This window comes from Podarcis gaigeae (genome assembly GCF_964106915.1).
Source record: "Podarcis gaigeae genome assembly, chromosome: 9".
Classification (NCBI taxonomy): Eukaryota; Metazoa; Chordata; class Lepidosauria; order Squamata; family Lacertidae; genus Podarcis; species Podarcis gaigeae.
In genome coordinates this window covers 25306916-25321433 of record NC_139685.1, presented here as the reverse complement: position 1 = coordinate 25321433, position 14518 = coordinate 25306916, and the positions used below count along the sequence as shown (strand labels likewise).

The following is a 14518-nucleotide window of genomic DNA, read 5'->3' as shown; positions in this document are numbered from 1 at the left end:
TATACTGGGCCAAGGTATTGGTACCAGACAGCTTGGCAGAAGCTTTATGAGAAAAGTGGGTGTTGAGAAAAAATTTGAAGGAATGCTCAGCAGATCCTCAACAAACACATTAAAAAATGTATGGAGATGGACTAAGCATGGTTGGATATCTCTTGTAAGGCTTGGAACATTAAAACTAGCTGTTCTGAGCTGTTTTCAAGATATTTTAAAAAGTTGTTATATAATTGTGTCTAATTGTCGTCTCTTTTATTATAAGCTGTCTTGGGCATTTTTTTGGATATATGCATTCCATAAGTAAACATGCTGCTTATTTCTTGTGGTAGAACAGTGATGTCCTTCTCTTCTAAGCAATTGTTCATGCTTAAATCTATTAGTTAACTTTGTTATTCAAACACATAGCACATCCCCAGCACTGGCAAGGTTGCACGTTTTGCTTTTTGTAAAACTACGATTTGCCAGTTGAAACGTCTTCTAGTGTTCAGGCAACAATGTGTACCTAAAGCCTAGCAGGTTATCTTTTGTCCTGTCAGGAATGCTCCTTCTTTAACAGAACCATGGAACAAACTGATTTTCACAAAGGGATGGCCTCCAACATCCCTTCAAACATCACCATCTGTAACCCTGCATAAAATGTAGCATTTGCAGTCTGCAGTCATATAAGGGGTGGCTGGCTAAGGACAGAGGTACCATGCATGTGTATTCTTCATTTAACAAATGTATACATGGGCATGACATTCTTGTTAAGAATGCTTGTTATGAATTCTCTACCTGCCATTAGGTTCCCCAAGAAGAAAAATTACATTGGGAGTGGATTTAAAACGTAAATGTGCAGAAATATAGATTAAGTCTGCAAAAACTGTGGTCCCTCATGCCCAACACAACCTCTTAAATATGTACTGTGGTCTCCTAAGTGCTCAAAACACAAAAACTCTGCTCCAAAAACAGGACACTTCTCAAGCAGGTCATCATACCTGGAAGGCTGTGTTTTACTTGGTAGGTATAAAGTTGCACAGGCCAGATATACATTCCCAGAAGAGGGACAACTGGGCACTGCCCCAGGGCAAAATCAGACCCTGATGCTATGCCATTACTGACACTGCCAGAATAAACTTTTCAAATCAGGGTGTGATTAATGTGTTGTGTATACCTGATGTCATTCGCCAATGAAATTAATTAGCATGGTTGACTATGGACAGTGGCGCATTCTGGCTCTTGTGGGTTTCCTGAATAAATAAATTTGACGACATGCGTTAAATATGGTATTATAATAACTGTGTTTCCTGCCTCCCAATGCAAACATAGTTTCAAAGGGGTCATTTGTTCCTTCTATCCAGAATTCTAGGAAGTAATGAACAGCACAATTCTATGAATACCTACTCAGAGATAAGTGTCCACAGAATTGCATGCAAGACTAAGTTCATATATGGTTCATGATGGATGGGCAGAATTTAGAGTGCAATCCTATACAGGTTTCAGAAATAAGTCTCATTACATTCTATAGGACTTAAGATTAGTAGGTAACTTTTTCTTGCACTGGCTTCTTGACACAACATAATGGATTGTTTTCTTGTGTTCTTGAAATAGAAAGCTTTGCTTTTGGACAACTATAGCTTATAGTGGCCTGGTTTGACACATTACAATAAACCACAGCCTAAAAACACACTACGGTTTAATGTAGGGGTCACCAACCTTTGTGGGTCCATGGCCAACCAGGGAAGTGCGTGACCACCACACATACACCACAAGCAAATACACATTACATCCTGTTTTCTTGACTAGAAAAGAATGCTTCCTTCAAACCTAATTTCCCTGTGGGCTGAATGTTCCTGTGCACATTTCAGGTTTAATGTGAAGCCTGCTGGTGACCACTGCTCAAAGGTGTCCATGGAACTAATGGGAGTTGGATCCACTTAGATCAAGGGTGGCTAATCTGTGGCCCACCAGATATTGTGGAACTCCAACACCCTTCAGTCCCAGCCAGAATGGCCAATGGTCAAATTTTATGGAACTTGTAGTTTAGCCACCACCAAAGAGCTCCACAAAATTGTGGTAGATCATCTGCTCAACTTGCAGAAGGCTGAATCTCTAGGTAAGACTCGGAGAAACCCCTGGAAAGCTGTGGCCAGTCAGTGTCAAAAATACAGAGCAAGATGGCTGGCTGGGCTGACTTAGGCAGCTCCCTGTGTTTTCATTTCTCCCCCACTACTGCTGCTGCCTTCCATGGTTGGAAGAAGACAGATTCCATTACAAGTGTTTAAAAAAATAACAGAAAATGACCAATATCTGTCCATCTAACCATTCTCGTTCAGCCAGCCTTTAGCCATTTATGCTAGATACTCATTAATAGTGTCCGTGATAAAGCAACAGCACTGCTGGTTGCATGGTGCTGTAGCTGCTAGTAGAAACGTCACATATCAGCCTTCAATTTAGAAGGGCAAGGGTTCTGAAAAAGAAAACATTCCAAGAGCCGAAGATAAACAGCATGAGGCTCGCACCGCAACCTCTGCAAGAGAAAAATGTGAAGGAGTGTTGGAAAGCTCTGAAGAGTGACAGAGGGAATCTGACAAGCTTTTATTTCAAGTTGGTTCTGAAGATTCTCATTAAAGCTTGAGATCAGCCTCCTTGATAGGCAAGCTCCCCACTCCTCCTATCCGATGCCCTGTATGAAGATACTGCCCAGGCCTTGCCAAGCTTTTCATGCCCCCTCCAAGCACATTGCCCCCCCCATGAGATTTCAATCTCCAGTCAAGCTAGCCTCTTCTTCATTCACAGCAGCTAAACCTCTATAATGGGCAAATGCTCTTGAAAATACCTGATGGTTATTATACAGGTGAGAAGATGCTTGGACCTAGAAACAGCTTGATTCTCTAACTCAGGTGTGGGGAACCTGTGGTTCTTCAGATGTTGTTGCACTCCAATTATCCCTGACCATTGGCCATGTTGGCTGGGGCTGTTGGGAGTCCTCAGGAAGGTCTCCTTGCCCCTACTCTAGCTGCAGGTTGGGTAGCAATGGCCAGTTCAGCATCTCTCTCTCTCCCTCAGTGTATGTTTGTGTGTGCTTGAAAGATGAAGACGCCTGCAAAAATATCAGTTGCATCTGCTCTTAGTGACATACATGTATAAATGCCATATATGCTGTTGGTGTACATTACTACTACTCATTTTAAAATATGGTGTTAGCTGAAAGAACATGGATACAGACTCTTCTCCTCTCATCAGTTCTGTATTATCACTGTGTCACCATGACATCTTTGCTTGTGATAAGATGCTGGCACAGTTATTGCTGGATGTTTTCTTGTTATCATGCAACACACTTTAGCCTAAACACATATTTCTTACAGCATGAAAGTATTCTCTGTAGTTTTGTGGTGAATCCTGCCTTAGTATTCTTCTCAAAACAGTCCCAAGGTAATAAGCGCTTTCGATTTCTGTGTTGGCAGCTGCCTATAAAAAGTTCTCCAAACAAAGCTCTTACATGAATACTACAACCACTACAGTGGTACCTCAGGTTAAGAACTTAATTCGTTCTGGAGGTCCGTTCTTAACCTGAAACTGTTCTTAACCTGAGGTACCACTTTAGCTAACGGGGCCTCCTGCTGCTGCTGCACTGCAGCCGCACGATTTCTGTTCTCATCCTGAAGCAAAGTTCTTAACCTGAGGTACTATTTCTGGGTTAGCGGAGTCTGTAACCTGAAGCGTCTGTAACCTGAAGTGTCTGTAACCTGAGGTACCACTGTATTTAGAAGTTTTCTATACTTCTATACATGGCGAAGGCCTTGGAGATGTCACACCAAGCACTAATACAAAAGTCAACCTGAGCGTGTAGCATGGCTTGCATTTACAATCCGTAATCATAAGTCTTTTACCATTATCAAATCTTTTGCTAATCTTTTTACAGCCTTTATTGTATGCAGCCACAAGAGGCAGCGATGGCCACCAACCTGGATGGCTTTAAAAGAGGATTAGACAAATTCATGAAGGATAAAGTTATCAATAGCTACTAACCCTGATGGTGAAGTTCTGCCTCCAGGGTCTGAGCTGGTATGCTTCGGAATACCAGTTGCTAGAACCATTGGAGGGGAGAGTGTGCTTGCAGTTAGGTGCTGCTTGCATGCTTCCTATAGGCATCTGGTTGGACACCATGAAAACAGACCGCGGGACTAGATGTACTACTGGCCTGATCTAGCAGGGTCTTCTTACATTCTGTGTTCTTCTTATTGTTAAGAGCACTTAGTTCAAGGAGAAACAACCTGTTTACCACAACTGGCATACAGGGAATGTGTCAGCTGAAGGTTGCTTTGCACCTGATGTTGCAATCGTGCTTGCCACAGCTACTCAAGTCTTTGCAAAAATAAACAGATAAGAGCGAGGTAGAGATATGAATCTCCATAACAAACACCGGGCATGCATCAGTGCATCAGAGTCAATCATGGTTCATTGACACGCACACTTCTTGCATATTCCCAAATATTTGGAGATGTTCATTTCTCTTTCACAGATGTAGCTTCACCAAACAAGATGGCTGTTAAGTGGCTGTGTACAGTTTCGTACAGGGGAGTGTTGCTGTGGGAGGAGGTACTTAATCCTTTCATTTGCACCATTTTCCTGATTTAAATCACCCTCCTCCCAAAGCTGCTTTGGTGCCTGTATGCTTTGCCCTGTGTGACAATTAGCAGCTTCAAGCAGGCATGGCCAAACTTGGCCCTCCAGCTGTTTTGGGACTACAACTCCCATCATCCCTAGCTAACAGGACTAGTGGTCAGGGATGATGGGAACTGTAGTCCCAAAACAGCTGGAGGGCCAAGTTTGGCCATGCCTGGCTTCATGGAAGGCAAGGGGGGGATATTTAGATTGGGAAAATCATGGGTATGAAGAGCTAAGGACCTCATCCTCCAATGCTCTTCCCCAGCTCTGCTTCCTCAGTGTCTGCTTTAAGCCTCCCCCCCCCCAATATCTCAGGTCTCCAAGCATTTCGTTTACTTTGGACTTGAGTGTGCAAGCTCCTAAGAACTTCTTGCCTCTAATGTATTTTTTGGAATAAACTTGCAAACTTGGAAAGTGATGTGGCAAACAGCCATGATAATTTAAAGGATTATACCTAGAAGTGTTTCATTTGAATGAAGCAAAGGGCATGTGTCTTTCTCTACCCATACTGAAAGATGCACACAAGTTGTTGTTGTTGTTGTTTTAAAAAGAGTGATCTTCTGGATCAAATGTGAGTTATAGTCAAAAGGAAGATCCTGAACAAAGACAATGTTTTCTTGGCCTCCCTCCACAGCAAATGGTTTATAACTCCCAGGTCGAGCCAGTGGGAGATAGTAGCAGTCAGCGTCTTAGTCTTAGAATAGGAAAACCTGGATTCCAGTTGCTACTCAGCCATGAATCGTCTCCTAGCCTAGTTTCCCAATATGCAGATAAAACTAGAAATCCTACTCACAGTGTTCTGAACATCTTGGAGGAAAGGTAGAATAGAAATGAAATAGGATGTAGATTAAACAAATACCATATTTTTTGCTCTATAAGACGCACCAGACCACAAGACGCACCTAGTTTTTGGAGGAGGAAAACAAGAAAAAAAAATATTCTGAATTTCAGAAGCCAGAACAGCAAGAGGGATTGCTGCGCTGTGAAAGCAGCAATCCCTCTTGCTGTTCTGGCTTCTGTGATAGCTGTGCAGCCTGCATTTGCTCCATAAGACGCACACACATTTCCCCTTACTTTTCAGGAGGGAAAAAGTGAGTCTTATAGAACAAAAAATATGGTAAATATATTTGGATATATTTCAAGCATCATTTACACGCTAGAATGAGGATCAAGGGTGCCCCACTGGAAAATGACATATGACTATTCAGCTAAAGCAATCCAGGCATACTATTGTACCTGTCAACCTTAGATCATTGCCTGACTCTGGAAAATAAACGCTCACTACTTTTTTACAGCCTTCCAACAGCTAATCTCTAAGCGGATTTTTTTTTTTTTTTAAGGAAAAAGAAAAACCTGTGACTGATCGTAAATGTCTGCCATCAAGAATATAAACATGTCCATCCTTATCAGTGTATTTTAAGAGGCATTGGAAGGCGGGGGGCGCTTGAGTTTCATTCCTGGCTTCTAGGAATGCAACAGTCTCAAGTAATATAATTAGCAGTCATCCTTGCCTCTGATAGTTCTCAGCCTTAGAGGGGAAAAAACAAAGGAAAGAAGAAATATATAGACACTGTTGGTTGTTTTCTTTTGATAAAACATCCCATGTTTTATAAGTATGTCACACCAGGTTCAAAGGAACAGATTACATGCACAATTGCATATCTTCCTGCGTGTGAAGTGCAGAATGGAAAGCAAGCAGCCAGGCTTGCTAGGAGAAGTGGTAAACGGGTGTTTTCAGAGGCTGGGCAGATATTCCCAGAAACTGTTGACATCAACAGCTAGTTAAAGTGAGCTGTGAACAGAACAGCTTTTAGCCAGGGGTGGAATTCCAACTCAAGAGGATGGTAGGCCCCTACCTCTGACACATGGCAACCAAGACATTCTGTCCAATTCCGGCTGTTCGTGACCTGTCATTCAATATTTAGCAGGCAGGCCAAGACCCTTGGGGTCTCTTCCAACTCTACAATTCTTTGATAGGACATAAACTCTGAGTTTTTTCCAGAGCCTGCTGTGCTCTATTTATTGGGGATGTCTAAATAATATTTTGGACAAAACAACTGAAACTGAATTTTCTAAATATTTCGATAACCGAAAACAAGTCAAAGGTTATATTTACTGACGCCTCAAGATAATACCTAAGAATGGTGGGTCTGTCTTTTGAGATAAGTAGGAAGGCCAGACTCTCCCCCTTGGGCGATCCATTCACTCTACCTCTGGCTTAAATCAAGCATTTCATAGAATGCTGCCTAGTCAGGTGGGATGAAACACCAACATTGGATAAAAGGCCACCTAATCATGACAGCTGGGACGCGGGTGGCGCTGTGGGTTAAACCACAGAGCCTAGGACTTGCCGATCAGAAGGTCGGCGGTTCGAATCCCTGCGACGGGGCGAGCTCCCGTTGCTCGGTCCCTGCTCCTGCCAACCTAGCAGTTCCAAAGCACGTCAAAGTGCAAGTAGATAAATAGGTACCGCTCTGGTGGGAAGGCAAACGGCATTTCTGTGCGCTGCTCTGGTTTGCCAGAAGCGGCTTAGTCCTGCTGGCCACATGACCTGGAAGCTGTACGCCGGCTCCCTCGGCCAATAAAGCGAGATGAGCGCCGCAACCCCAGAGTCGGCCATGACTGGACCTAATACCTTTTTAATAATGACAGTTAATATATAGTAACGTTTTCTGTGCTTCATCTTTGATTCTGCTAACTTAACGGCAACATCAAATTGTGCTTCGTGAATGTATAAATGCATATTACGGATGATGACTCAGGTCCTTGAGTTTTCCAATTTCCTTCTTGGGATGGCAGTGGGACCTGGATAGAGAGGTGGTTGATTGCTATCTCTCTTCAGGGGCAAGGGACAGGAGTGATGAAATGTAGGAAAGGTTGGGAGGAATCCCTCTTGTTTGGCTAGCATGTGTCCCTGAACTGTGATATCTCCTTGCCGTCCCCACCAAAACTTATTGATTCTGCCTAGCTGAAATGTCACATTGATGAGGCTGAACGCTGTTTGTTTGTTAAGGGGGTGGGAGTGATTGAAGTGCAGGAAAAGTGTGGTGGGTGAATGACAGGGTGGCTGCAGAAAGATATGGAAAGCAGCTACCTTAGGAAAGCATGGGTGATAGAGACAAGAGCTCAGAAAAGGGTAAGCCAAGGAGAAAGCAGGGTTGCGACAACAGGACATGAAGGTCAAAAGCAGGCAGGCAGGCAAGACGAGATGAGGAGTGGGGGGCTGGATGTGTGTGTTAAGGGCAGTGCCTTTCAGCCTGGATTTTCCCAATGTCGGCAGACTACAACTCCCATCAGCACCATCTAGGAATGATGGCACTTGTTGTCCAACATCTCAGCATCTGAGATTAGGACCCAAGGTTGAAGAAGCCTGGGTTAGGGAGCCAAGGCGTCACATGGTTACTGGGTTTTTGAGATGGGAATTCTTGTCTGTTTCCCCACTGTAACTGCATTATTCTGATTTGGGCACATTAAAATGAAGTGGTGATGATGAGGGCTGAAAAAAATGCAGCAGGATCTGTTGGCCACCAGCTCTCAAAAGCTAATGGGATGAGTGTATTGAGTTACTTTAAATGCCACTTTTTTCAGAGTAATTTACATATATATGTAAATATCTGTATACGCACCACCATTTGGGGAGGGGAGAACTGATCTTCCTTAAAATGCCAGAGCTCACTAGCTAGGATCCCACGGATATACAGCCCCCCCCCTTCTTGATCTATCATAATGACAAACTTTTTACTGCTCTGTTGGTTAGACTATGCCAAGGTTGCAGTTCAGTCCCCAAGTGGGACAGCTGCATATTCCTGGGTTGGACTAGATGATCCTTAGGGTCCCTTCCAACTCTAGAATTCTATGATTCTATGACTTGGAGTTAACTGTACTTTGATCCCGTTGAAATCAACGAGGCTTCAGCCATGACAACCAACTTTTCACATTGATTTCCATGACATCCAAGTTCAGCTATCTTAGCCTCCTCCTCATAACATGAGATATTGTTCCCCAGTCTTACAGCAGTTCCAGCCCCACTTCCACAGGTCTATTGGAAACTCACAATCTTACATGGCACTTCATAAGGGAGTGGGAACAAAAAAATTAAATAAGCATCTGGTCCTCAGTTGGGCGAAAAATTTGGAAGAGTGAAAGCATTAGCACACAACTGCCGACCCCAATTTTAGAAATGGAGTTATAAGCCACACACTTAGAAGGAATGTTGAAAATCATTAAGATTCAAAAGCTCGTCTCATCCTTGTTGTGATATTAAAAGACCTGTTTTACATTTCAAACTACATCAGATTTATGTTAATGTAATTGCCAAGTCCTCCCTACCACAAAGAATCCTGTGATTTATAGCTTGCCTCTTTTTTAGAGCTCCCCCACCCAATTCCATTGTTCTAGCTTGGTCAGGAGAGCATGAGACTCTTAATCTCAGGGCTGTGGGTCTGAGCCCCACATTGGGCAAAAGAGTCAAGCATCGCAGAGGGTTGGACTAGAGGACCCTAGTGATGCCATTTGCAGATCTATGATTCTATGATAGTAGAAATGGTTTTCAAACTAACTTTAAGCCTATAGGGCAGATATGGCAACACCTGAGCTTTAAGTAGCTTTGAGCAGGCATCTAGTAGGAAGGTTCTTTATGTGCCTGCCAAGGACTATGTTTGCAATGGATTTAAGCTTTTCTTGCAACTTATTTTCGCAATCCAGCTCTGTGGATCTCTATCGTAGAGGCTGGCATTCAAAACATGTTCAGGTTGCAATCCTATCTACATCTACCATCAACTGGTTCAACAGACAGCAGCCAGTTTGGTGGCTGGGATTCCGTTTAGAACTCATATACCCTTGTTTTGAAATAGCTTCACTGGTTGCCAGCTTTTTTCTAGGCCCAATTCAAGGTGCTCAGCGTCTAAAGCCCTAAATGGCCTAGACATCTGAAGGCAGCCCTGTCTAGGGAAGCTTTTAAAGTTTGATGTATTACGGTATTTTAATATTTTGTTGGAAGCCGCCCAGAGTGGCTGGAGAAGCCCAGCCATATGGGGGGGGGGGTTATAAATAATAAATTATTATTATTAGGGTGCAGGGTGCAGGGGGGCAGGGTGAGCCAATGCTGCACGTCCCAGGGGAGCACCTCAGCGAGCATCCCAGGAGCACGGCGTCCGTGGCAAGTGTCCCAGAGGTGCAGGATGGCAATGTCACCCCCCCTCAGGGATGACACCCGGGGCAGACTGCACCCACTGCACCCCCTTCCTTTGCCAGTGTCTCTTGGTACTACCACTGACCTCAGAACTTTGTGGAGGTTGCGGCCTGGGAAAGGGCATTCTTTGTGGCAGCTTCTAGATTATGGAATTCCCTCCCCACAGAGCTGAGTTGGGCACCTTCTTTATATAGTTTCTAATATACCTTGAAGAAACACCTTTGACACCTGAGATAGGTGTTTTCAGGACTCGCCCTATTCCTGAGACTGTAATTTGTTTTAAACTGTTTTTAATATGGAATTTTAAATGGCTGCAACCTGTTCTGGGTTCTGTAACCTGCAGAAGGATGGGGGATATTTAATAATTATACCACCCATTCAGTGAACTCAGACTGAACACTTCTAAGCAAACATGTGATTTAAAAGTAAGTTTAGAACAGGGGTGAGGAACCAGAATATCATGATTTGAGTTTCGGGGAGAAAAGCATTGCAATTACATTAAAATTGTATAATCCTAGCAAAATACTATTGGGGGTGGGCAGCTGAATCCACTCTCATCACCAGGCCTAAAGCACTGCTATCAAATCATTTACTCCATTTAACTTGCATTAATTTGTTTGGCTGAAGATGAGCAGCTTAAATGCACCCTATAACATTCAGCATGCATTCCCTCCTGAATCAGATGTGTTGCTTTGTTTTTCATCTGTGACGCAGCCTGACAGCAAACTGCCTCCTCTCCAGGATAAGTGAAGCCCAGTATAATCGGAAACAAAGTGTTCTTATCACCACCCTCATTTTCTAGATGCGCTAGTTGACCCACTTTGCTTGGGATCATCAACAGCATCTTCACCCACCATGTGTGGGACCACACCCACCTTCAGATTTTTCAAATGTTGTGGCAACTTTTAAAAAACTGAAATGAGCAGCAGTACAGCTTGCAAGTTAATTCCAGAAAGGTTAAGAAATAATAAAAAAAACAAGGTTACGATCTTCTTCTTAAGGGCACACAACAAACCGGCCTCACCATTTTAAGTACTGCAAACCAAAATAAGGTGGTCAAGGTATTTGACTCTGTTTCTATTCCTAGTCCTCAGCACTGTCCTGGACCGCAAGTGCTTGGACCACAAAGTAGGGACAGCCCCGCCAGAGAAAATGCCAGCAAATTTTTACCACCTTGCCAAAACACTAACACCTCCCCTTGGGTGAGGAAACAGCCCCTAAGGCAATCCCCAAAGCATGCCAAGGGAGCGGCCCAGGAGCCGGACTTCCCTGAAGGATAAAAATGCTTCACCTCACATTGCTGTGAAAGAAGCAGAGGTATAAGCTTTGAAAACAGCTTGTTCTTTTTAACAGAAGAAAGAAGAAAATCACTATTGCAATCTTGTTCTGATGCAAAAATAATCAATAAGGCTCAGAGGGGGAAAGGGATGTGGAAATATATAATTTTGTTTGAGTGAGAGTGATGTTCTCTCTTATAGTCAATAGCACCTCCTTTCAATCCTTAGAGACACTTCCCCTGGGTTATTAAAATAGTTTCCAGTCACCCCCCCCCTCACCTGCCAGACGTCGGTCTCTTGTGGTCTTCCAAATAGCATCCAAGGCTCTGGTCGTAGAATTTCTGATATGATCACTGAATGATCTCCTCAGAGGAGCTCTCACTGGGTGGTGATCCATAATGCGGAGAAGAAAATGTCACGTCCACAAGAGAAAAAGATACATCACCGTCTTTCCAGTCGGGCCTCAGGAGAGAGGGACAGTCTCTGCTTAGCTATTTCCCAGATATTCTTTCTGTAAGGTGGGTCCATTGCTCAGGAAAGGTTTACCTTCAGTCGTTCTCTCCTCCCCCCCCTTCAAGATTCAGGCATTGCAGTTCCCCTCGCTGCAGACACAGGGAAGCGCAGAGCCTGCAGCAGGCAGCCTACTGGCAAGCTGCCAGAGTCAGGGCTGCTGCTGCCGCTCCTGCCTGCCACATCTGGAAAGGCTTACCAATGAGCTAATGAGATGATACTCTCATTTAGATCTGGAGCTTTAGCAGGGGGAATAGCCAGAGGTCTCAGGCTTCCTGGCTGAGGGAAACAAAACATGCTGGGCTCGTCGCTTTCTCACACAAGCCCCGTTCTGAAAGGCCTTTCTGCAAAAGCTGACAGTTCAGGTGATCTTTCATTTCCAAGGGGAGGTGGGCACTAAAAGAGAACGAGATAGGAAGAGCCGGCCTTCTCCTGATTACAGCCTGTTTGTTTTGCTTTCCCCTCATTATTATTACTTCACATATCCCAGGGTCAAACTCCGTCTCCAAGCAAGCCAAGTTTCACCTATCAACCAAGGGACTGAAACAGAAAGGGCCATCTCTACTTGCAGTTGACACAAAGAATGGGCCTTATTCTGTGATAAGCATGTAGTTTAAGGGAGTGGGAAGGGAGACAGACTGGGAGGCAGAATATAAGTTCTGTGAGCGTACATATGCTCCAAATTTCCCTCCTTTGTTTAAAAATCCAATTAATTTATGTCCTTTTTCTTTTGGTGGGGAGAAACTTGAATGTGATTTGTCAGGATTATCTCACCATTCAGAAAACAAAATCTTATTTTCCCCTTAGCCTGGAAGGATTTTTAAAAAAGCATTCTGAACAAAACTGCATTTTTAATAAGCTTGCTAGCTAGCAAGCAAACTCACAGACGCAGAGTGGCCTTTTTGCTGCCCAGACGGTGAACCACAAGAGCAATATCCTAGTTACAGATGTCGCCTGCAATCCCTGATGACTCCATCGAGACAAAAGATAGAATCAAGTCTTTGCAGCCTAATGAAAGTGCCTTTGCTTGCTTACCCTGTGGAAATAATTCAAAAAAATAGTGCATCTCTCCAAAGGCAATATAATCCAATCACTCACTATGATACAGCGGTAAAATGGATATGCCATCCATTGCTGCACATCAAGGCTTGATTATATTAGAGCCAAACCTGATATGCTACAGGGATCTACAAAGGAGATTGCATTAATATTGGTGCAGGTGGGGGGATTTTCAGTTCTGGCCAACATCCCTTCTCTCCCACTCCCATATCGCTTTCCTGAATGAAGTTGTTCTCCAAAAGCTGTTGTTTGTCCTTCCGGCGAAAACGTACACCTCACCAAAGCAGCATTTTAAAAACTTTCATTTCAGTAAATATCATTCATTGGCTACCAATGCCTAAACTACACGTGGAATTTTACAGGGTTCTGAATGAATAAAGTAAACAGATGAGTACCACAAAAAGATGGCTTCAGTTGTTCTTCTGTCACTCAGGATTGTTAGTGTTTAGTCGTTTCTGACTCTTCGAGACCCCATGGACCAAAGCAAGCCAGGCACTCCTGTCTTCCACTGCCTCCCGCAGTTTGGTTAGACTCATGCTGGTAGCTTCGAGAACACTGTCCAACCATCTCGTCCTCTGTCATCCCCTTCTCCTTGTGCCCTCCATCTTTCCCAACATCAGGGTCTTTTCCAGGGAGTCTTCTCTTCTCATGAGGTGGCCAAAGTATTGGAACCTCAGCTTCACGATCTGTCCTTCCAGTGAGCACTCAGGGCTGACTTCTTTAAGAATGGAGAGGTCTGATCTTCTTGCAGTCCATGGGACTCTCAAGAGTCTCCTCCAACACCATAATTCAAAAGCATCAATTCTTCGGTGATCAGCCTTCTTGATGGTCCAGCTCTCACTACCATATATCACTACTGGGAAAACCAGTAGTCACTCAGGATAGCGAAGCACAAAAACAGGAGCAAGGAAACTCAGGTGTGGGGGCAAAATGTGGCCCTCAAGGCTTCTCCGTCGGGCCCTCTGAATTTTACCCAGGTCACACCCCTCACATGTCCTTCTTGAGAAGGTTTTCTGTTTTGCATGGCTGGATTGTGGCCTTAAATTCTGATAACACTTTTTGGTTTCCTATGTTATAAAAAACCCCCTGCTCCTTTATCCCTTATGGGGTATCCAAGAGCCCATATAGAGTCCTTATGTACGTTCTCTATCGGTAGGAGAAAATAACAGAGGCGAACCAGAGAATATTGAGAAGCAAAGCAGCCTGATCTTTATTAAACTGTTGCAACAGGGTGCTCACAACCATACGCTGGAGGCAGGAGGGGACCCAGAACAATGGTGCGCAAGCCCTTATATAGACTTTTGAAGTTGCTCACCCTGTAGCCAGAGACCACCAGCCCAAATATCATACATACATCACAGAAGGAGGCGGTCTACAGCAGAAATCTTGTTTGCCAGGATATCTGTTAATGGTCACTGATTGCTTGACCTGGGCAGCCTGGCCCTTCTTTTGTGATGGTAAATACTTTAATTCATGAATCCAGGTCACAGGCTCACCCTATTCACCCACACAAGTACACCCTTAAGACAGGTAAGCCAGAGACAATGGCGAGGCTTCCCCATTTCCTTCCTCCTTGCAGAGAAATATTTGAGGCCACTGGGAAAGTCAAAATGACTTCAGGATTGTTCTCCTGTACTATTTTAGACACGTGGTTTATATTCTTCCATATGCGTTTGCCTTGTAAATTCATGAACGTTTATTTTCTATTTGGGACCTTATAATTCTTATAACACCTAGATAGAGGACAGAGAGGAGTACGCAGTTTTGCAAGATATCACAAGTCAGCGTCATAAAGGACCTTCATGTCAACAGGCAGATTTTACACATGTTTACTCTA

The 14518-nt window shown here is 43.8% G+C and overlaps 1 protein-coding gene across 9 annotated transcripts in view; it reads right to left on the bottom strand.

The window, feature by feature from the left end:
• Positions 1-14518, bottom strand: part of DLC1 (DLC1 Rho GTPase activating protein) — a 256092-nt gene that overhangs the window by 119663 nt on the left and 121911 nt on the right. The window contains exon 1 of one of the 9 annotated variants that reach the window (XM_083755334.1): positions 11392-11717. The exons of the other annotated variants lie outside the window; for them this stretch is intronic. Coding sequence (XP_083611460.1) covers positions 11392-11509 — 118 coding nt within the window. The 5' untranslated portion in view covers positions 11510-11717. Of the gene's footprint in view, positions 1-11391; positions 11718-14518 lie in introns of those variants that run through there. 9 annotated transcript variants of the gene reach the window in all.